At 37.3% G+C, this 24,457-nt stretch overlaps 1 protein-coding gene across 1 annotated transcript; it reads left to right on the top strand.

Moving 5' to 3' along the window:
• Positions 1-939: 939 nt before the first annotated feature.
• On the top strand, positions 940-15,450 carry LOC115427883 (uncharacterized). The gene is made up of 13 exons (XM_030146607.1): positions 940-1,307; positions 1,850-2,008; positions 2,407-2,543; positions 2,641-2,777; positions 2,877-2,991; positions 3,971-4,111; positions 5,482-5,647; positions 5,947-6,122; positions 9,174-9,332; positions 10,704-10,752; positions 12,664-12,731; positions 12,838-12,881; positions 15,266-15,450. The coding sequence occupies exons 1-13, from the start codon at positions 1,058-1,060 to the stop codon at positions 15,321-15,323; spliced, it is 1,659 nt and encodes a 552-aa protein (XP_030002467.1). The 5' UTR covers positions 940-1,057; the 3' UTR covers positions 15,324-15,450.
• The last annotated feature ends 9,007 nt before the right edge of the window (positions 15,451-24,457 follow it).

Below are 24,457 nucleotides of genomic sequence, written 5' to 3'. Positions count from 1 at the left end.
AAAATAAGAATTTTTATATGAAAATGGTTTAAATGTTTGACCAGATTTTGATTAATAAAGTTGTAAAAAAATAAATTGCCCATAGGTGTGAATGTGTGAGTGATTGTTTGTCTCTATATGTTCAGCCCTGCGATGAACTGGCGACTTGTCCAGGGTGTACCCCGCCTTCGCCCCTATGTAGCTGGGATAGGCTCCATGCGACCCCCGTGACCCTAGTGAGGATAAAGCGGGTTCAGAAAATGAATGAAGTTGTAAAAAAAAAAAAAAAAAAAAAAAAAGTCCGAAGAAGAAGAAGAAGAAGAAGAAGAAGAAGCCGGTCCTCCAGTGGTTTCAATATTAGCTCAGTGAATTAATTTAGCTTAGTTAGCTTAGCTACGAGAAATTATGTACAACACTTTAAATGTTATTGCTAAACAATTTATACACAGATGTAAATTTATGAAAAACCACCCAGTGTTCTTAATTTACATAAATGAAATTACAAACTTCAAAAAAACACTGAAATATGTAAAAACCAAACAAGCCTTGATTGTTTGGGAAAATTTGAAAGTCCTGATACCTGATTAGACCTATGACTTTATTTTGTTATTCATTTTATTTTCATTTTCTTTTTTCTTTTTTTTTAATATATGTAATGTTCTTTACAAATACTGTTCAGCATAAGTTTGATGTTTACGCTCAGTCTGGAAAAAAAAGTCTTTTTCTATGGAATTCTTTAGAATGTCTGACCAGATTTTGATTAATAAAGTTGGGGGGAAAAAAGCTTAGTTACCTTAGCTTAGCTCGCTAGCCGCTAACACACTATTCACTGATTTTTATTTTTATTTATTTATTTTTTTAAGCCATTGTGTTCATGAGTAAACATTTATTTGTCCAGCAGGCGGCGGTAGAATAAATACAACACAATCGGATGCCGACTACCAGAAACTCCGTAGAAGAAGAAGAAAAAGAAGCAGAAGAAGAAGAAGCCGGTCCTCCAGTGGTTTTAATATTAGCTCACGGAGTTAATTTAGCTTAGTTAGCTTAGCTTGCTAGCTGCTAACACTCAATTCAGTGAATGATGGAGAAAAACTGTGTTTCTGACGGACTTTGTGAAAATAAAAACCCAAAAATGTCCCGAAAAGTCCAGATGTTGAGGTCGTTGGTGGAGCAGAGACTAAGTGCAGCAGCTGAGGAGATATTTGGACTGGTGGAAAGAACCATGGTAGAGTACGAAGAGGAACTTTGTCAAACTAAAGAGGAAAACCAGAGACAAAAACAAATACTGGACTCTGTTCTGAATCCGCAGGTCGTGGCTCATCCTCCAGGTTTGGTCCATGTTTACATCTTATCTGTCTTTTTTTGGTGTAAATCATGTTAGATTAATATCCGTCATGCACTTTATTGTTATTTATGCACCTCCATTCTACTGGAAATGTACATTTTACTTTGCACATAACAGTTTATTGATGCACCTTACTGTTTAATTATACAGACTGTTTTTTACCCAGTTCTGTTTTTATTTACTTCTTACTTATTATGTATAGTGTGTTTGCTTTTGTATTCTATTTGTGTTCTATGTCTTTTAATCTGTTCTTGTATTTTACTCTGTTATTTTGGTTTTTATTTATTTTTCTGTTCAGCACTTTGGTCCACTGTGGTTGTTTTAAAGTGCTTTACAAATAAAGTTGGATTGGATTTGTTTTATCCTTGTATTCATTGGTATCTATCTATCTATCTATCTATCTATCTATCTATCTATCTATCTATCTGAAGGCATATTCACTGACTTTTCTAATTCATTAAACTTAAGTGTATAATGTCAGTGTTTACCATGTGTGTATTATTGTGTGTTGTGTATTATTTGCAGATGTCCAGCATCTGCCGGTGTTTAAAGAAGACATTCCCTTTGATCAGGAGGAGGACTGGACCAGTCCTAGTGTAGACCCAGACCCAGAACCCTCCCTCATGAAAGAGGAACAGGAGGAGATGAAGATCAATGACACAGAGCAGCTCATTCCACTGTCAGGTAGTTTAGGACGTCAACCTGGACTGATCACATGGTTTATTTTGGATTTCTTCTCACTGATATCTGAGGTTTGGATGTCAGCTGATTCCATGTCCAGATCTGATACCAGTGTGCAAATAAGAAGCTGAAAAAGTCACTTTTCTTCAGTTTGCTCCTCAACTTTAATCTGAGCTGTTGTAAACATCAACATGGTTAGTGAATTAAATACAGGAAAATACATGATTTTCACAAAAAAATGCAAAGTACAGAGGATAATATTATAATAAATGGTGATAAATCACTTAAGAAAAATTACATGTAGAGATAAAATCATTTGTGAACTGCTGTAAAAGTAGTACTGGGTCTTTATTGGTTAAATGTTATACCGTTTCTTCCTTTTGTTTGTCGTCCATGGGCAGAATTCGCCTCCACGGCAGCGTTTCCTGAGTCCCATCCATCTGGACTGGATTCACCACAGTCACAGAATGCATTCATGTTTTTAGATCCAGAAAGTCCTTGTGGAAAACACCAGAAGATGAACACAGAAGGTCTACAGGTAAGAGTCGACACATCAACACAAATCCTTCTGCAGACGCTGAAGTTCAGCTGTGGAATTCAGTGGATCTGATCCTGAACTGTTGTTCTGTTTGAAGTTGGTGGAATCTGTTCTCACCACTAAACCCGGTGGTGAACGAATCATAAATGAACACGACGAAACCCAGACGTTGTTGGACGTTTCCAGAACGAAAATGGTGAAAACACTGACAGCCGACATGGCTGAAAAGAACAGGTGCGTTTTTAACTATATTCCATTATTAGGTTTTGTGTCCCATTGTAGCTTTAGTTTTAGTTAAATCCAAAAAATGTGACTGAGAAATCTTTTCTGCAGAACGTCTCCATCCAGAGAAGTCAAAGACATGTGCACCAAAGGAATCACGACCTTACCCCCCAGCCTCAGAGACCCGTTGTCCAAGAACGGATACGTGTCACCCAGTACACACGAGGTACGCACAGGCCATACGACCGCAGGTGCCAATGTTAACACCGATATGTGGGGACCGTGGGAGTAAATGTGGTGTTCCTGTTTTTAACTTCATTTCCCATCATGCAGCGTGGTACTGCACCTCCGTGAATGTAAGGCAGTTGTATTCCAAAATGACTAATATCTCCGAAAATATTGGTCCTGTCAACTTGGCGAAATTATTAATGTAGAGATGGGACTATTCCTCAACTGTAGGAACTAAATTGGGCAGTTAAAAACGTCTACATTTGTCAGAATTGTGCCCACACACACACACACACACACACACACACACACACACACACACACACACACACACACACACACACACACACACACACACACACACACACACAGATGCTCTGAGACCTTCCAGTATTATAATCTAGATGCACGTATGTTTTTGTGGAAACCTACCCAAGTTGTCTTAAGATGAAGTTAGTCAGTAATGTAATATGTTACTCTGAGGACCAACATTACTTTTGGGTTTCATTGTATAGAATGCGATTTTGACTTCAGCTAAAAACATATGTTACTTGTAAAATTTTAGAGATTATCAGTCATCATGATTACTGTACTACAGCTGTGATTTGGGGCCTACTAGTAGTTCTACTAGACTACTACTATTACTACTACTACTATTATTACTACAACTACTGATGATGGTGATGAGAATAATTAAGAATAACTTAAGAATTAATTTAAGAATAATTCCATATCATCTTAAGTTTTGGTTAATCTGAATCACATATCTGTTGTTTGATTATTATTGTCTATCAGGTTATCTGTGAGGAAGTTGACTTTGTATGTATTATAAATCACCCTGCCCTAACAGACCTATACAAGCAATTTATGAGACACTGAATGTGTCAGTGAATTTGCAAACTCCATATCTGCAGTAAATTTGGGCTTTTTTTTTTTTTTTTTTTTTATAATTATTATTGTGAATCTGATCTTTTCAGGCAGTGGCTCAGACAGGACAGCCTGTCAAAGCACGAGCACAGAAGCGCTTAAAGTCTTTTAAGGACAAAAGTATGGACTGGGCCAAGTCCATGAGACGCAACCGAAATGTCAGCCATTTTCTGGATAACATCGAAGTGACTGTAAGTAAGTGCTTTGTTGAGGACCCCTGTAGTATATGTCTTCAATCTGGAGTGTATCAAACTCATTTGATTTCATGTTTTTTAGTCAGTTTGAAAAATCTGTTTGTTTCTGCTTTAAACATTAACTCTCTGTAGTGACTAATGTGAAACTTGTCAGGTATTTACAACTATCAGCCAGTTTGGTGCTAGTCTGGGTAAACCCAGGCTGATACGTGAACACATTCCACTCTGCACATCAGCGTGGACCAAACATGGTTTTGGGTCAGTGTACCTGTTGGTAATTGGATTTTCTTTTCAGAAACAAAAGAAAAACTAGTGGTTAATTGATTTCCACATTAAAATAGAAGAATTAAAATTGAATTTCAGGGCGTTTTTCTTTTTCAGTGTCAAAACAGATAAACCAAATATTAAAAAATGATTTATTTTCATTTTCTCTAATAACAAAAAAGAAACTTATTACTGGACAGAAATGGAAAAATGGACTAAAAAACACATTTTTTTTCATTTTCTGAGGCCAAATGTTGTCATTTTCAAGGAAAGAGCGCCTAGGTCACACAGATTCTTACCAGCGACAGCTTTGTCTGACTCTTCCAGTTCGTCTGAAATCTGGACATCGTAGACATGCTCCCTCCACGAATCTCTATGAACTCCAGATTTTGTACAAACTGGAGGATTCGTACAAACCCATTGTTTGTAAGAATCTTTGTGACCAAGGCATTAGCGCTCTGTCCTTGAAAATGACATGAAAATGAAAAGAAAATCCAATTCCCACACATCTGTACTTCATGTCATTGACCTGTGTTCTGTATCCAATCAAAAACAGGCTTTTCTTCCTGACCACTGATCTGTATCGATGTCTCAGGTATATCCAATATTATACATTTAGGCCTGGTTGAACTATTTGTCCGTTTCTGATTGGATGAGACACATCCTACAGAGTGATTACACTCAGCCTGTGGGTTTGTTCCTGTGGCTGAACCACACCACGTGTCTGTACACGAGGACAGGACATGTTCTATTTTAAAAGGGTCTCAGTCGTACTGTGACAGTGGCACCAGGTTGCAGAGCAGGTTTGTCCTTCTGTTTTGGTGTTTGGTGTGTTATTGAGGTTCTCCCATTTGTGTGGTTAGTTTTCTGAACTGAACCGGCACCGGCACCAGGACTGGGCCACCTGTGACTGGGCCACCTGTGACTGGGCCACCTGTGACTGGGCCACCTGTGACTGGGCCACCTGTGACTGAGCCTTTGACCCAGATCTGACCAACCCCACTGTCACTCATGCCATATGGTTTAATGATGAGTGTTTTCATCCTGCTCACGCTGATACTTCATTCATGACTTAACAATTAGTGATTCTTTAACTGTTTCAGATTGAGAAAATGAAGGCCCTCGGACTCCGACCGTTCCTTCTTTATTCAATCTACGATGACAAATCTGACACATATGAGTCGAGGGTCATCTGCCCGTACGACTGCGACCAAGCTACCAAGAAAATGATTGAGAAAATCGAACAGTTGTACCAGTTGCTCTTGCAAGGTATGGTTTTATCAGTGTGTTTTCTAACATTTGTTTTTCCTCACACTGTCTGTGACTGAACCACCACATATTAGAATCACACTGAGGTCTTACATGAACAAACACAACATCACACACAAACACTCACCCAACACTTGGGTCTTATTACCCATGCCAAATTCATAATTCTAATTACATGTCTCAAACACTGATCAGTTTCTTCTTCTCCTGCGGAGGTTAATACATTGACATGGATACATGCTTATTGAGATGCAGCTGTTTTTTGTAGTTACAGTTGACTGTATGTGTCACTATAATAGTATGGACTCCTCAGGATGAGCAAAGCAGACGCAAAGAGAAGAGGAAGGGGAAGAGAAGGAGAATGGAGCTGTTAGGAGAGGAGAGAAGCCCTACGTCAGGAAACCAGGGGCCTACGTCAGGAGAGGAGGGGGCTGCAGTGCCGGACAGAGGAGAATGTGAGCCTCCAGTGTCAGTGGTAGGAGTCACTGGTTAGGAGTGACTGTTTCCATGTTCTTTTCATCTGTGCTGAGTCCAGAAGTTTTTGTGCTGTTTTGGGAAATTCAGTCTCTGCATTTATCCCATCTGTGAATTAGTGACACACCCAGTGAGTGACAGCACACATTATCCCAGAGGGGTTTGGTACCTTGCTCAAGGGCACCTCAGCCGTGGATGTGGGCATGGGGGAGGGATGTTCAATCACTTTCCCTGCCCACATTTTTCCTAGTGGTCGGGAATCCAACACCCTTCGATTTCAAGGCCAAAGCCCTAAAGCACAGGTGTCAAACATGTGGCCCGGGTCCAAAACCAGCCCACCAAAGGGTTCAGTCCGGCCCCTGGGATGAATTTGTGAAATGAAAAAATTACACTGACAATATTAACAATCAAGGACATTAGAATCACTTTAGGTCATGGGTATTCAAATCCAGTCCTCGAGGGCTGGTATCCTGCATGTTTTAGATGTTTCCCTCTTCCAGCACACCTGACGGTTGTTATCAGGCTTCTGCAGAGCTTGATGGTAGGCTTATCATTTGAATCAGGTGTGTTGGAAGAGGGATACATCTAAAACATGCAGGATAGTGGCCCTCGAGGACCGGAGTTTGAGACCCCTGCTTTAGGTCAATCCAATCTAAAGTGGGTCAGACCAGTAAAATACTATCATAATAACCTATAAATAATGAAAACCGCAAACTTTTCTCTTTGTTGTAGTGTAAAAAAAAAACCTAATTTTTACTCAAAAATATTTACATTTACAGACTAGCCTTTTACAAAAAATTTGAATAACCAGAAAATTCTGATGAAAAATAAGTGCAATTTGAACAATGTTATGCCTTAGTTTATCATTTATACATGTGCATCACATCTTGCAGATCACAGTGGATCTACAAATACACAAAACATTTAGTAAGAGGCAGAATATCAGTACAATTCCACATACTTCATATTTGTTTATTATGTTCAAGTATGGTTCGTACATGTAAACATTTTCATTACGGAATTTGACTTTTTTTCAGTCTAAAACATAGAAAAAAACTTTGGAGCTGACATTATTTCTAAGTTCTTATCCTATTATTTATATTATTTCACTGGTCCGGCCCACTTTATATCATATTAGGCTGAATGTGGCCCCTGAACTAAAATGAGTTTGACATCCCTGCCCTAAACAGTCTGTCACGGCTGCCCCATTAATGATTATTATACAACAGTTTGGTCCAGTTGAAGTTTTTGTCCATTTCTGATTGGACAAGGCTCATTCCACACATCACTAGAAGTGGGGTTGTCCCACAATAAACCATTTTTCTTTTTTTTTTTTCATTTTATTTATTTATTTAGACAGGGACAATGCACAATATACATTAACCTTAAAAAGAACAGATGTAGTGTGTCAGGTTCTAGCACTAGTGCTAATTTCCACCTGTAGTCCCTGGGCAGGCAGATGTTATCATTGAAAAAACAGACATTATTAAAAACGAAAACATTAAAAAAGCTACAGGTGACTCTTTAGGTAAGGCAGGTCTATTTGTGTAGCACATAACAAGTACATGTACAGGACAATTCAAAATGCTTTATGTAAAACATAAAAGCATCACAGAAGAGGCATAGAAATACATTTAAGATGAGAGAAAGTTAAAATATAAAAACACTAAAATTAAAATAGACATTAAAATCATCAGTGATAAAATGTGATTTTAGAGTTCATTTAAAAGACATTATTTAAGCATTTAAGAGAACGCTGCAGTAAACAATAATGTTTTCAGGCCTGATTGAAATTTCCTAGTTTTACAGCTAGTTGTTATCACTCTGCTTTTTATGGACTTAACCAATGTGAAGGTTCCATTCATTAAAAGTGACAGAGTAGCGGTTTTCAAAATGTTGCAGAACATTTTCTCCAGAGAAAGCGTCTTAATGGACTAATGTGAATAAATATGCAGCTTAGCATCAACGTTCTAATAGTTTTGGATTTTTCATTATAGTTTAGTTTTATTTAGTTTTGACTTTTTTTTCTCTGTAATTCACTTCGTTTTAATTCATTTTTAGAGCAGGTTTGCTAGTTTTTATTAGTTTTCATTTTTTCCTAAATGCTTAGTTTTAGTTTTGTCAAATCTTTCATCTTCCTCGTCATCGTATTCACATAAATCCCAGACAGGACTCTGCTGCTTTCTCCCAGCTTTACTTTCCATATTTCCAGGTAGAGTGGGGACCAGAAGGGACGGACTGTGAAGTGCCGTATGGTGCCTCCAGCTAAAATAGTTTGAGCGAAATAATAATCGATTTCAGATCAATCAGACATTGACGAAAACAAAGGGAATTTTTTATCCATAATTTTTATACGTTTAATTAGTTTTGTAAGCACACAATACAGTTTCATTTATCATTTTTTTCTTTTATTATAGGTTTTATTTCAGTTAACGAAAATGTGTTCTCAATTCTAGTTTTTGTCTTTTTGTTAATTTTCTTTAACAATTATAACCTTGCTTGGCATGTGACATACAGACAAGCAGGCAGGCGTGAGTTCAAGCAGATGGAGCTGCTCTTCCTGAACTTTCAAACTGTGTATTAATTGTTGCATTGCCTGGCAACGGGGAGAGTTTGGAACGTTTTTTGGGGTGGAGGATGAACGGACATAAATGAAAACCGGCACATTTTAACTAAGGTTCAGCACTACTGATTGACCTAGAGGGGGAAAAATGTTAATGCGGTAAAATACTGGCATTTTGTTGCTACTATTCTATATTTTACAGCAATTTTCCTTTAAAAATTTTTTAAAAAGAATCAAACTCCTGCCTCTTATTGCTGATCCCTATGGGACCTTATTTTGGGGAAAAAAAAAGGATTAGTCAAACATTTGAAAGCACAATTCGATGTCTCAACACTTCGTTAATTTGCAGTAGAATTGTTCTATAAAAACAACATAACACTAGTGGGGGTGGGGCTGTCAGTGGATATCCCCACAGTGTGGTTCAGCCTCTGTTTGTTATATTATTTGAATGATTCATGTCATATTGTCTTTTGTCACGCTTACTCACAGACCCAGCAATTAAAAAACCTGGTTAACCCCAAAGCCAAAAGAAGAACGTCTGGTGGAGAGACGCAAGACGGAGAAGAGGAGGGGTACGTGACCGTGGAGGACAGTACAGAACCTGTGGATGTGGAGGACGGACGAGAGGAGGGGTCTGCAGGTCCAGGGGTATGAACGGCTGAGGAGCGTCTGTTTTTGATCACTTTATGGATGCTTTTTGGCTGTTGTATTTAAGTTATTCCAGTGGTTCCAAATTTTTTTTACTCCTGAGTAGAGATGTAACGATTACCGGTATAACGATAAACGACGGTAAAAGTGCCAACGGTTAGTATTACCATTTAAATTCTAATTATCATGAGAACCGTGTTTGATTACCGCACTTTTCCAGAGAAAATGCCTATGTAAAGGTCTGCTTTTATGTCAAATATTTGAGTATAGTTTTAATGTATTACAATTTTAATTTTATATACCTAATATTTGGAACCAATATTCACTTTTAAAGTCTTTGAAAAGGTTCGTTAAGCATCTGTGTGTTATTTATGCAATAAAGTATCAACATTTTTATGTTGATACAGTAGGTTAAAGAGAAAAAAATAATAGACAGATGATATAAATGTTGTGCTGAAAAAACAGATCCCAAACATGGGTATAGTAAACATTTGTTTCTATAGTATATAAAGGCCAAATCAAAAGGACTGAAAAACAGACAAAATAGACTCAGACCACTAAGGGTTAATATTTGAATGTTTCTGCAACAGAAGGTACATTGTGCCAATTATTATGATTATTAGGGACCGAGCCAAAAGGTAAGGCCCTCTCATTTTTTTTGTTGTTGTTGTTTTTTTTTGGGTTTTTTTGGTTTTTTTCAAAATACGTGGTTAAATTATTTTAGTGTGTGTATAAATACTTTTTGAACATTTTGAGCACAATTTCAATACTGCGATAATAATGATAACTGTGATAATTTTGGTCACAACAACCGTCATATGAAATTTTCATATGGTTCCATCCCAACTCCTGACCCCATTTTAACATCACAAATTTCTAGCAACCCCAGACATTCAAAACAGAGACATTTTTTGCTAAAATTAATTTGATTTTGATCCTGTAATAGTTTTCTATACTATGTTTCAAATCCAGGTTAATTTTATTGGACATTTAGTCTATATAATGTCTATTATTGTGGACAGAGGCAGTAAATCCAGGTGTAGATTACTGCACAAAGAGAGAATTGGATTTTCCTTGGTCAGGATCTGTCCAGTCAGTCCCGCTGTGATTTACAAGGAGGACAATTAATACTGAACAAACAAGAACTGAAACTATGAATTATGAAAGAGCTGCAGCATCTGAAACTGACCACAATGAACATTTGACAGATAAACAGAACCACAGTGCTGCAGTTTCACAACCACAGTTTGTCTATTATGGATTAGGATTGGCTCTGTCAACTCACCATAGATTTTTATTAGTCTTTTTTTTTTTTCATTTACCCCTCTATAGGAATTCTCACACATTCCCTTTGTCATTACTTACTTGCAGGTCAAGGAAATGAAAATCTTCTTTAAGAAGAGAAGACAGTGGTCCAGAGGTAAGTTTATTTACCACTGCCACTGCTCCTACCCGTAACCCTGGGGGGCGGGGGGCAGCGGCATGGATTTGGATTTGGATCACTTCAGTGTTGTCTCAAAAAATATATATAAATTCCAAGATATAATTGCAATTGGGTTCTTCTCTGAAACTGGGTTTATTTTAGTTTCTGTCACTTTTCCATCTGTTTAGATCCCAATAATAAAAGGTAAATATAGACATATTTCCCCCAGGATGGACCTAATGATGACCTCAGAGAAATGCAAAAACAATGATACTCCTTTGCTCTGATCCATCCCATAATTAATGAATTTGTAATCAAATACTGGGTCCAAAAATAGGACCCAAATATGGACATTAAATCTCCCTAGGTGTCAGTACATTAGATGTGAAAACATTAGGGCTGTGTATCGGCAAGAATCTGGCAATACGATACAAATCACAATACTAGGATCATAATACGATATATCACAATATATCATGATACTGTTAAAAAGGCAATTTTTTGTTTGTTTCTTGTTTTGAAATGATTAATTTCTTCAAGAATTGAATTACACCAGAAATCTGCCCAAATACTAAACACATTTTTATTTGATCCCAACAGGATCTAATGTTCTATCACCAAATGTTCAAACGGTGTTCAAACTGAAATTCTGTTTTACAGACATTCCAGTTTCAGATCCTGTTCAGATGTTCAGATTCTATTAGTTCAGAACTAACATCAGAACAGGATTTGAGTTCAATTCCAACAAAGGAACGAACATTATTAAATAAAAGAGTGTTAAATAAGAATAAATGAAATATAAACCAAAAAGAAAAACAAAATTAACCTCCACAATATCTGCATTTGAATAAATACCTAAAAATATCAATACAGTACTTTTTAATATCAATACAGTATTGTGAAATGAAATATCGCAATGTATTGCAGAACCGATGTTTTCTACCACCCCTAGAAAACGTGTGTAAATGCTCTTCTATAGACTCTACATACAGACACTGTGTTCAATGTGTGGATCCTAGTGGTTTTCTAATCCACACATGTGGGTTTGGCATCAATCTCAGTCTCATTCCAGGTTTAGGGTGGAACCCATTGTGTCCACTGGTGTTACATACAGAACCTGAACATTTAAACACAAATAAATTGCCAATGATTTTGCAACAGCGGTCATATTTGTCAAACACTCTGCCTTGAATAATTAGTTCAATTCCCAAAATGTACCTGTGAGAGAATAAAGACATATTAATAACAATAGTAGAACGTCATTTTTGTGTCCTTTTGACCATGTTACGTGCAGATTTTTGTGTTAAAAATAAAATAAGAATAATATAAAAATGTGTTTTACCTGAAAAATAGTTTGTCTTTTCTCAGTAAATATTTATTTTTCAAATAGACCCAAAGTGCTTCCAAACCTGCTTCATAAAATTCGTCTACATCTGGTTTGAATTTTTAGCCCCTCTGTCCTGTTTTTAGGACCAGTTTCATAGAAGAACCCATTTACATACGCACTTTAAAAGTATATATTTTTACATACTAGCTATAATTAGAAATAACAGTGAACAACATGATTTCCCTGAACCGTCTCAGACTGTTTTGGAGAATCTACAAAAACACAAGCCAGTATAGAGTCACTGTTTTCTTTTTTTTTGTGATTATCTTTTTATTATTGTCAGGCAGCATTATCTTATCAGCATTTTACATCATGTTTATAACTTCTATAAGTGTGAAGAAAAACAAATAAAACCATACTCAAACAGCGGAGCAATGACAGAAAGAGCAAAAATACACACAGTAACCTAAAATGGAGGAAAAGGGAAATAATAAGTATTTGTCCCATTTAGTCACTGTTGTCATTGTCTTTTTTTGTGTCATAACAAATGATGATAAGGGTCTTTTTTGTTGTTTTTCCAGAGTGCAGTTTGCATCCGTATGCTGAGTCTTTTCAAGCTTGCAAATTAGGGAAAAGACAAAAAAAAAAGGTTGGTATGAAACACAGGTAGGCTGGCTGACTTCTTTGCCTTGACTCGGAGTCATTTAACTGCATCGAACTGAACCCTGAAGTAATTCAGTGTGATTTGATGGTAGGGAGTGGATCTGGTCCTGGTGTACTGGAAAACCTGTGAAGAATGGTAAGTGTTTAACGACTGTGTCCTCTGTACGATAACCTGTGTTTAGGAAATTGAAAGCAACGTTAAAGAAGTTCAAGTCTAACTGTTGAATCAATCAATATTTATTTATAGAGTCCTTTACAACACTTAAAGCAGAGGTGTCAGACTCATTTTAGTTCAGGGTTCCACATACAGCCTAATATAAAATAAAGTGGGCCAGACTAGTAAAATACTATAAATAATAGGATAAGAAATTATAAATAATGTCAACTCCAAAGTTTTGTCTGTGTTTTTGAGTGAAAAAAGTAAAATTCTGTAATGAAAATGTTTACATCTACAAACATAACATGAGCAAATATGAACAACCTGAAAATTCTGATGAAAATAGGTGCAATTTTAACAATATTCTGCCTCAGTTTATCATTTATAGATGTGAGTTACAACTTACAGATCACAGTGGATCTACAAATACACCAAACATTTAGGAACAGGCAGAATACTGATAAAACTCCACACACTTCTCTTAGACATTTCAGGTTGTTCATATTTGTTCAGGTAATTCCCATTTTTTTTATAAAAGGCTAGTCTGTAAATGTCAACATTTTTATGTAATTTCACTTTTTTTTTTGCAATAAAATAAAGAAAACAAGTGTTCAGAGAACGCAAACCTCCGCCAAGCACCCTGAACGGTGTACATGTGTGGATCGACTGTTTCTGTTGAAATTCAACAGTTTCCAGGTTGTTCCATACAGCAGAAACAGTTGAAGCTTGGTCCCAGTCATGTGTCTGTCCAATTAGATTCAATTCACATCAATATTAGTTGAGTTCTAGTTTTAAATGTGTGGGAAATGGGATTTTCAATGTTCAATGTAAATGTCCACAGAGTCCACATTCCACAGTGGATGTGGACAATTTAGTTCCAGATACAAGAGATTGTTCTAAGCTACAGGTGGATCCAACTGGAGGCTAATCGGAGTCATCTTGAATTTTTTATGAATTTTGGAAAATTGCTCAATGATGAGAGATAGGAAAATTTGGGATTTTGTGACCTTGCTGTGACCTTGAACTTTGGCCTACTGGGACCAAAATTGACTGGGTTGGTCCCAGGGCCTAGGCCAGGGGTCAGCAACTCTGATCCTAGAGAGCCACTGTCCTGCATGTTTTAGATGTTTCCCTTGTTCCAACACACCTGAGTCAAATGATCAGCCTGTCATCCAGCTCTGCAGAAGCCTGATACTGACCGTCAGGTGTGTTGGAAGAAGGAAACATCTGAAACATGCAGGATAGTGGCTCTCTAGGATCAGGGTTACTGACCCCTGGCCTAGGCCTATCTGTGGGTACAATTTGGTAAAGATGGTTGTAATAGTTTTCCTGTAAAGTTGCTAACAAACAAACACACAAACAAACAAACAAACAAACAAAGCAAAGTGATCACAGTACCTCCTGGTGCAGGTAAAAATAGTGATTTTCATTATTTATAGTTTATTATGATACAGTCTACTCTCGTTATACCGCCAACTTCCGTTCACGGCCAAATTGGCGGTATAGCGAAAATGGCGTTACAACGGGTTGCGTCCATAATGTGCATGTCTTTACTATATGATGTCTATGCTGCCTCCGTTAACCCGTTCTAATTGCGTTTCTAAATAAATCTGGATTCTGTTATGTTGTAAGGGATCATTTAAAGTGGGGAAACATTTGAAGCATTATTATACCGTGTCGGGAAATGACACCCCATCATCTTGAGGCTTTGGCTTAATCCCACGTCCTCTTCCCGACATCCTGACCTACTGAGCGTTCTGCGATAAATGAACGGTGGCCGTTCCGTAGACCTACTCGTAGCTTGTCGCGATCAGCGTCTGGCGCGTTTGTTTCAGTGCATTGTTAAAATTTATGTGTACTCGATGGCAATCACGCTGGCGGTATAACGGTCGGGAAATCAATGGTATAAGTGTTGTTTGTGCATGGAACTGGGCTGGCGGATGGCGATAGGCGGACATGGCGGTAGCTAATGGAATAATGCATTGGGGATTTTTGTGCAATGGTTTTGGTCGGCGGTGAGCGAAAATGGCGGTATAACGGTGGGCGGTTTAACGAGAGTAGACTGTAGTATTTTACTGGTCTGATCCACTTTAGACTGAATCGACCAAAATGATTTTGACAGCCTTGAGTGTTCATATCTTCAGTGTAATTTTTGCATTTCACAAATTCATCCCAGGGGCCAAATTGGACCCTTTGGTGGGCCGGATTTTATGTTTGACACCTGTGACTTAAAGTGACCAAAGTGCTTTCCAGTAAAATCAAAGCACATAACAATCAATAATATTTGAAACAATTATTTGAAGTATAGTTGTTTCTAATATTTCTAGGATAAATCCATGTAACTGAGTTTTTTCCTCTTTCAGTGGAGAAGAATGGAGACCGTCCTGGGAGCCTGCCCACCACATGGAGTACAGACCGTAATACAAGAGGTTTATTTATTTATTACATACACAGAGGTACTGGGTAAAGTTAAATGTAGTGAAATTCCATCTGTTGTCAGGTTGTACTGTACATGGGGGGAGGGGGGGGGGGGGGTAAAGTGTAATTGTGTTGTTGTGACTGTGGGGGGGGGGGGGGTCATGTGCACAAACCCCAGTGTTGTGTGTCGTTTGCACAGATAAAGTCAATAAAAGTGCAGTTGGACCTGAATATCGTGTCCTGGTGACTGCCTGCCACTCAACACTCGACCTCACATAAGGATAGAAGGGCCTTTTGAACAGACCCTGAAGTTAACGTTTACAGGACACTGAAAGAGTAACGGGTGTTTTAGAACTGATCTAACATGATTGATGCTATTACTGTTTTTAACACAATGATAACTGTACCACTTAAAAAAATCAACATTCCATTCCATCTTTCCAGCAACCCTTTTACACACTGTGTATCTGTAAAAGTATGGGATGGCCTTCATTTTGGGCATGAAGGAGTAGGGCTGTAAGAAAATATCAGTTCTGCAATATATCGCAATATTTCATTTCACATTTTACTGTATTGATATTAAAAAGTACTGTATCGATATTTTTAAGTATTTATTCAAATGTAAATATTGTGGAGGTTCAGTTTTTGGTTTGTTTTTCTTTTTTGTTTATATTTTATTATTATTTAACATTGTTTTATTAAATAATGTTCGGTCCTTTGTTGGTATCGCACAAAAATCCTGTTCTGATGTTGGTTCTGAACGAATAGAATCTGAACATTTGAACAGGATCTTAAACTGTAATGTCTGTAAAACAGAATTTCAGTTTGAACACAGAAACATTTTGTGATATAACATTAGATCCTGTTGGGATCAAATAAAAATGTGTTTAGTATTTGGGCAGATTACTAATAGGGCTGAATGATATGGACAAAATTTCATTTCTCGATATTCATGCCGGATATCGCGATATCGATACGATATGACTACGGGTTCAGTGAAAACCAAGCATTTTTTCAGAAAAATACAAACATCTTAATATGAAACAACGGAAAGTGCAGTTTTATTTACAAGAACTCACTGCCAGTCATCAACATTAACATAAAGTACGAATAAATGAAACTTGTTGTGACTTCCAGAGTTGTACATGCAGGGTGAGCACAGGGGGAAATCTATATCGTTTATATCGTTGCTTTTTCGATATTAATATCTTGAATGTTCATATCTAGATACTGATATGATAACGATATATCTTTCTGGTGTAATTCAATTCTTCCAGGAAATAATCATTTTTTTAAAAAATTGCCTTTTTAACAGTATCTTCATATATCGTGATATCATATCATGATCCTAGTATTGTGATTTGTATCGTATCCCCAGATTCTTGCTGATACACAGCCCTATAAAGGAGTTGAGTGAACAAAGACAGGACCCGTTCATATTATGCAGTGCATGACCTCTTCACTCAGTTCTCTGAACCCACACATGAATCAGGTGTTACGTTTTTATCTCCTTGTCGAACACAGCTGATAGGTTCGTCACGAATCACAATGTCTTTGTATAATCGACGAAACAGGCAAGATCGACCTACAAAAGGGGAGGGGACTTACCTAGGCCAGAATGTATGTGTTGGGGTGGGGGGTTTAGCAAAAAGACAAAAGGACTTTTTATTTATTTATTTAGAACATACAAAGAAACAAAATAAAACAAAACAAAGCAAATCAAGACAAAAACAAAATAACATTCAAATGAACACAATCTTCAAGCACATACAAGTCTGAATTTTGCATGGTTGAAAAGGAGGAGGAAGTAAGGTTCTAATCGTTTTGGATTTTTCATTAGAGTTTAGTTTTATTTAGTGTTAACTTTTTTTTTCTCTAATTCAGTTTTAATTCATTTTTAGAGCAGGTTTGCTAGATTTTAGCTTACCGGCCAACAGGCTGTAAACTATTGTCGTCTGTCGTCCGTTACAAAACTTCCAATCGTCTTCTTCTCCGAAACTACAATTCTGATTGACTTCAAACTTGGTCTACAGCTTCTTTATGATGATGTCAACACAAGGGATTGAAATTATTTCCATCTGGATCTGATTCTGGATTTGGTGCAACTTTGAAAAATGTTCCCATTATAACAGATAGGAAGTGAATTGATCCAATAAATCAGTATCAATGATATCAAGTGTGAATTTGAATTTTTTACAGATCTGATTGGAATATGAGCAAAACATGGACTATTTCTGTAATAGAATAAATACACAGAACTGGGGGAGAATAAATGGATCTGGATACATTTACCTAAGCTTTTAATTTGGCCGCTAAGATACAGGGCCATTGGTCCTATTTTTATTAGTTTTCATTATTTTCTAAATGCTTAGTTTTGGTTTTGTTGTCTCTTTTCTCTTCTTCTCTGTCGTCGTATTCAAATAAATCCCAGACAGGACTCTGCTGCTTTCTCCCAACTTTAGTCTGCATGTTTCCAGGTAGAGTGGGGACCAGAAGACGACTGGAAACCACAAGTGACGGACCAAAAAGTGTCATATGGTGACAGCAGAGAAAATTGCAAGAGCAAAATAAAACGATTTCGTATCAGTCCAACATTGACGAAAACGAAGGGAATTTTAGCCATAATGTTTATAAGTTTTAGTTTTGTAAACACATACACAGTTTCAGTTATCATTTTTTTCTTTTAATTATAGTTTTTATTTATGATTTTTTAAAAAAATATATTATATTTTATTTATATAATATTTTTTATATATTATTATTTTATTCAAGAATTATGAATTTATTTATTAATGAAAATGTTTTTACAATTCTAGTTTTCATTTGTTCGTTTTCATTAACGGTAACCTTGGTAGGAAGAAGTATAAACTTTTCAACCTGTGATCTCTCAAACTCCTACTAAAATGAGCCGCTGACCTCAAAGAGTGAGTTTTTCTGCCGGAGTAGGAAAGGATGTTAGATCCATGGCACATAAACCCACAGAAATTTAGAGGAAACTACATTTATGTGCAGTTTTTGGGATGGAGACAAATTGATTCATTGTAGAAAAGATCACTTGTGTGGACCCAGGCTTGGATGTGGTATTACTGCTTCTTCTTCTTTGAGTTTTCTAAAAGGCAGATAAAAAGAAAATCTAAGCATTTGCAAGGAATTGTGTACATTGAAATACCCATTCATCACACAAACACATTTTTTCAAAGATGTTGAACTGTACACCACTTACAGACAGAGAACTTGTTGTACAGGAATCCCACTAAAGCACCACAGACGGCCCCTGCTGCCACGGCAGTAAGTGGGTTTGACACCAGTAATGCACATTCTTTGGCGACAACAGCTGGTTTTGATGCCGATCCTGCATGTATGGCGGCAACAACTGGGGCCTCCTTAGTACGGGCAAACACGATAGGAGGATCCATGGAACTTATTCTAACAAAACAGTGACACCAGCACACGACAGTCAGTAAATCTCCAGATGTGACTGTGAATGCAAACACTATATTTAACTGAACATAAACAGTTGTACTTTCAGTGGACCTTCTGTGTCCTCATGTATCCCAGGACAAGTTGTGAAAGTCTCCAACAGGAGCACAACACCAGCCCACCAGAGGGACCCCCTAAACCCACTGACCAGTGACAGTAGTGGTTCTGGTCCGCACCAGTAAGCGCTCCCTTTGGTTTATACTGGTGTCACTGGGTTTACAAACGTGGACCCAGTTTGGATCTGATTTAAGGGCATTTGTGCAGCCAGGGGTGGGAGGGGGCGGGGCTGCGTCTGCTTTATTCCAACAGTTACTCTGAGCCATGCTGACATCTATCGGTGGTACCACACACTAACTTTTGTAAAACCAGTGACAGTCATTTGGGTGAAATGAAGCTGGAATACAGGAGAATGAGCCCCCCCCCCCACCCTGTCTCACCTTCCCCTCCCACCCAGGGCCCTAATAAACCTGTGACCCAGATTAATGAAACTTTGGTAAAGTGAATGACACCCTCCTCCCCTCTGCTCTGAGCATTAAAACAGAACGACACACATTTGAGGTGAAATGACGCAGGAATAAAGCAAAACGACAATGACACCCCCTGTCCCCACCCACCCCTCAAAAACCCCCTGTTACCCATATAATATAACCCAGATTCCCATAGGTCTACTTTTTTGGCTGGCATGCTGCCACCTATAGGTGGTAACTCAAAGTACCTCTTGTAAACAGAAGAAGCCCACCCCCACCCCCACCCACACACACACACACACACACACTTACCTTATGCGCAATGGCGATTCATTCTGGGCAGAGTCCTCCACCCTTAAGTATCTGGGATTGGCTCCAGCGACCCCCGTGACCCTTGTGAGGATAAAGCAGGTTCATAAAATGAACATTTCCTTTTGTTGTCCAGCTGTGACGCTGACATTTGTCTAAACTCTTTCTATTTAGGTTTGATCCAATATTTTTTTCCTCTAACCAATTACTGGGTTGTAAAAATAGAGGGTTTAAGGTTTACACTGAATACATTTGAGGATGAAAATGTCAGAGGAATTTTCACTTTGGAGAACTTTAGAATTCTTCCAAAAAATAGACATTAATTGTTTGTCCATCCCAGAGGTCGCATTAACCAAAAATATTCCGTCATTGACAGATTTTTTTTTTTAAATGATGGAAAATTCTGAAGGCTGTCCATCATTTTGACAGATTAAAATACTGAGGGTAATCTACCAAAGAAAGTTTTCACACAACACTGTGAACAGAACCTGCTCAGGATCACTAGTCTGTCTGTGAACAAGGCATCAAACAGTCCATAACAGCATCCACCTGTATAGAACCAACAGCACCTGTATAGAACCAACAGCACCTGTATAGAACCAACAGCACCTGTATAGAACCAACAGCACCAGTATAGAACCAACAGCACCTGTATAGAACCAACAGCACCAGTATAGAACCAACAGCACCAGTATAGAACCAACAGAACCACTGTTCACAACTGCACTGAATACAACAGCAGTACTGCAGTCACATGACTCACCGTTAGTCCACCTGTAGTACCCCTCCTGTCCAGTTGATGTCAGTGTTCATATTAATCAGTCAGTGTCCAGTCTTGTGTCGTTGTTTTGCTGACTTTAGCCTAAATTAGATGCTACTTTGCTAGTGCAAACTGTGCAGACAGCCCAGTCTCCTTAGTTCTTTTAAAGCCCAGTAAATGTGATGGCACTGATAAATGCAGTGAAAAAAGAGGGACTGATGGTGAAGGATGACGGACAAGCAAGGAATACTCCAGTTCTGATGGCATTTGGTGTGTTCTATGTACACATTTTCTACCTTTCATGTGTTATTTGATGACATGTCATTTTGTGTCCAGATCTGTGCTTCACAGAACCCAAACCCTAACCTTCAGCGCATGGGATTTGTCACTGTGTGAACATACACAAGGAAAGTTTAGAATGTCTACAGATAACACACCAATTACAAGTGGCGTATGTAATTATGCTAGTCATGATATCATGTTGGTTTATCAGCCAGCAGAAACTGCATCATTGAGATGTTTTTGAACATTAAATACTACTAAATATATCTCATTATCATTTAAAAAATAAGAATTTGAAATGACATATAATAATGTTATGATGGAATTTTTACGACCCTGTCAGTCAAAATGACGGACAATAAAAACGTCTAGTGCAACCTCTGGTCCATCCGTGATGCAGTAGTTTTGGATATTTGTCATTTAAAATATTTGAAAATGTTGCCCTTTGTTTCAGATGGCATTTAGACCTTTACAATTATGTGGAATATTTGTCTGAAACTGGTCTGGTTTAAAAGTTGTCCTGTGTTGACAAATCAAGTAAAGTTGTAAATGATCAGTAGGAAAAGGTGACAATGCCGCCTACAAAGAAAACAAACTACAATCCGCAAATGGAAGACGACACTGAAGAAATTCGTAAGTCACTAAGCTTCCTGACGGAGGAGATGACCAGAGTCAACGAGCAGCTGTCATTTTCAATGGCACTTTTTAACGAAGTTAAGCAACTTAAAGGCATCATAAAAGAAAAGGACAAAACGATCTATGAGCTTGAAAAATGGATTGATAATTTGGAGCAATATACGCGAATGGAAGATGTCATCATAACCGGCCTGAACATTCAACCTGGCTCTTACGCCAAAGCAGTAGCAGACGGCACAAATGTGAGTGAAGATGTCGGTGCAGAAGAGCTGCAGACGCTTGAAAAGCAAGTTTTGCAATTCCTGGTGGAGAAGAAGATACATCTGGATGTTAAAAACATCTCGGTGTGTCATACTGTTCCACGGAAGGATAAAACCAAGCCGGCTGTTATTCTGAACTTTGTGTATCGTAAACACAAAGTCGAGCTACTTCGACAAGGAGTTAAGCTGAAGGGATGTGCGGTAGACCTGAATGAGCATCTGACCAAGAAGAACTCGGAGATTGCTCGAGAAGCACGTATCCTGAAGAAAAACAACAGAATTAAAGCAACGTGGACAAGGAACTGCAAGGTGTTCATTCAGCTACATGGTGCAACCCCGGAGCAAGCCAAAGTAATGACGGTAAGGGAGGAAAAAGACCTGGATCCAATCAGACAACGTTGCTAATTCAGGTGACTGTAGCCCTTTGCCCTCCTCATAGTATGGTAGATATATTTAAGTATACCTTGTTGTGGATGGATCAAACGAGTGGATTAATAACCACTGTGATGGAACGATTATGAAAGACTAAACCCATTACCTGCACATGAAAAAACATAATTAAAGCCCACGGATGGATAAATGGTGTATGTTGTGTGGAAGTTGGAATTATTGATCATGGGAGACTGCTACACTTTGAGAATGGTTACATGACCCACTTTACATTTGATGGTTAAAACTACGGCTGTGTGGATCTGATTTGTGGACGAACATATGGCCCTCTTTATGTTTGACAAAAAGACAAATACTGTAGCATGCAATGTGTAGGACATTGTGGAGTTTGAATAAGACTTTGGCATGGAGAAGAGGATTTACTTATTAAGAGGCCATGATTTTCTTTTCTTTTTCTTTCTTATTCCTTTTTCCTATCTGTCATTATTATTTTTTTATTTCATTTTTCATTGTTCTATGTTTTGGGTCATTATAAAACACAAAAGTGTGAGTGCGGATGGTGAATTTGTGTGCTTGTGTGGTAAAATTGAGTGTGTAAGTGGGAGTGGTGATTTTGTGTGCTACATAATCAGTGTGTAAGTGTCTGTGGTGAAGTTGTGTGCTGTATAATTGATAGTGCAAAATCAATCGCAAGACTAATAATTAAACCTAATGGTTGAGGATGAGTTTATGTTAGCATTTATGAATTCTGATGATAATGAATTAGAATGTCCTCAAAACTATATAAATACTCTCAATACAAGTGAACTACTGAAATATGAACATCCCAATCCAGACTTAAACACGTATGACTCCCTAGAGAACAAAAACAATAAGTTTGGTGAAAATATAGATCCTGATAATTATTACTCCCACAGTACAGTTAGTAATTGTAAATACTATACAGATGAGCAATTTAAATGTGTCCAAATGGAAGGAACCTTTTCACTGATACACTTCAATAGTAGAAGTCTGTACAAAATATTTATTATGTATATAAATGACGTTTGTCAGGTTCTAAAAAGCCTCAAAAGTATTTTATTTGCGGATGATACCAGCCTCTATTGCTCCGGCAAAGATTTAAGTCAAATTGTAGATACAGTTGAAAAGGAGCTTGCTATACTAAAAGATTGGTTTAATGTCAATAAAGTATCATTAAATCTTAGTAAAACCAAATATATTATTTTTGGCAAAAGGAAAAATAACAAACTAGTTAAAATTAGAATTAAGGACACTGAAAATTAAAGAGTGTCTGCAACAAAATTTTTAAGCATTATAATTGACGACCAGTTAAACTGGAAAAAGCATGTAAACTTACTTAGATCAAAAACAGCCAAAAGTATCGCTATAATGTATAAAACCAAAAACCTTCTAAATCAGAAATCTCTCCATATGTTGTACAATTCTCTTGTTCTTCCATATCTGAACTATTGTGCAGCGATATGGGGTAACAACTATAAATCAAATATTAATTCTATATTCTTACTTCAAAAAAAGGCAATTCAACTTGTCAATCAAGCACAGTACCTGGCTCCAACTAATCCACTATTTATCAAATTAAATGCTTTAAAATGACACGATCTGGTTGACCTCAATACTCTTATTATAATGTATAAAGCCCATGAACATATGCTCCCCTACAGTCTGCAGGAGATGTTTGAGCCCAGGCAAAGGAATTAGAATTTAAGGGGAACTGAAATCTACAAGAAAATTAAGTCTAGAACAAACAGAAAAATCCAGTGTATTTGTGTTAGAGGGGTACGTCTGTGGAATAATCTGGAGTAAAACTTAAAAATGTCTTCTTCAATCTGTGCATTTAAAAGGACGTATAAATCCACCATAATAACAAAATATAGAACATTACAGTGCGCATAAAATAAGATATTATAGTTGATTGGTTATCATGATAAGAAGATACTATCATATTTATTGATCATTGTATTTGGAGTTATATTTAAAGTGGATATAAATATTATAGTTTACATTAAAAACGGTTGATTATTGCAAATCTGATTGTGTGAGAGGTGACTAAAAAAAAGTGTATATGAATGGTTTGTATGGATGTTTTGTGTTATTGTAAAAATATATATATATATATATATATACAGAGGAAAATGTGTGTTAACAAAGCAAAGGAAGCGCATCTAGTTTAATTATAAGTTTGTAAAAAAGGGAGAGGGAGTCAATAAGTTCTACTTCTTCCCACTCCTTTTCGAGCGCATAAAAAATTGTATTTATTTATTTGTTTTGACCATGTTGTATGTTCTATGTGCTCGAAATAAACTACTACTACTAAAAGTTATGAATCAAAGAGTCGTGACTTTTCAGTTTGACAGTTTCAGTTCTTTTCAGACAATCATTTTTCAGTCCTACATTGAATCTGACTGTAATGTTTTCAAAATGTCTACTGTGTATATTGTACAGCCCGTGCGTCTTTACTTTCACTTTGTAAATGAACTGCGTCAGTACTTTGTGTGTCTGTAAATCTAAAGAATGGTTGTAGGTTTTTCAAAT

The sequence above is a fragment of the Sphaeramia orbicularis genome, chromosome 11 (genome assembly GCF_902148855.1).
Source record: "Sphaeramia orbicularis chromosome 11, fSphaOr1.1, whole genome shotgun sequence".
Lineage (NCBI taxonomy): Eukaryota > Metazoa > Chordata > Actinopteri > Kurtiformes > Apogonidae > Sphaeramia > Sphaeramia orbicularis.
This window is presented reverse-complemented; position numbering and strand designations above follow the sequence as displayed.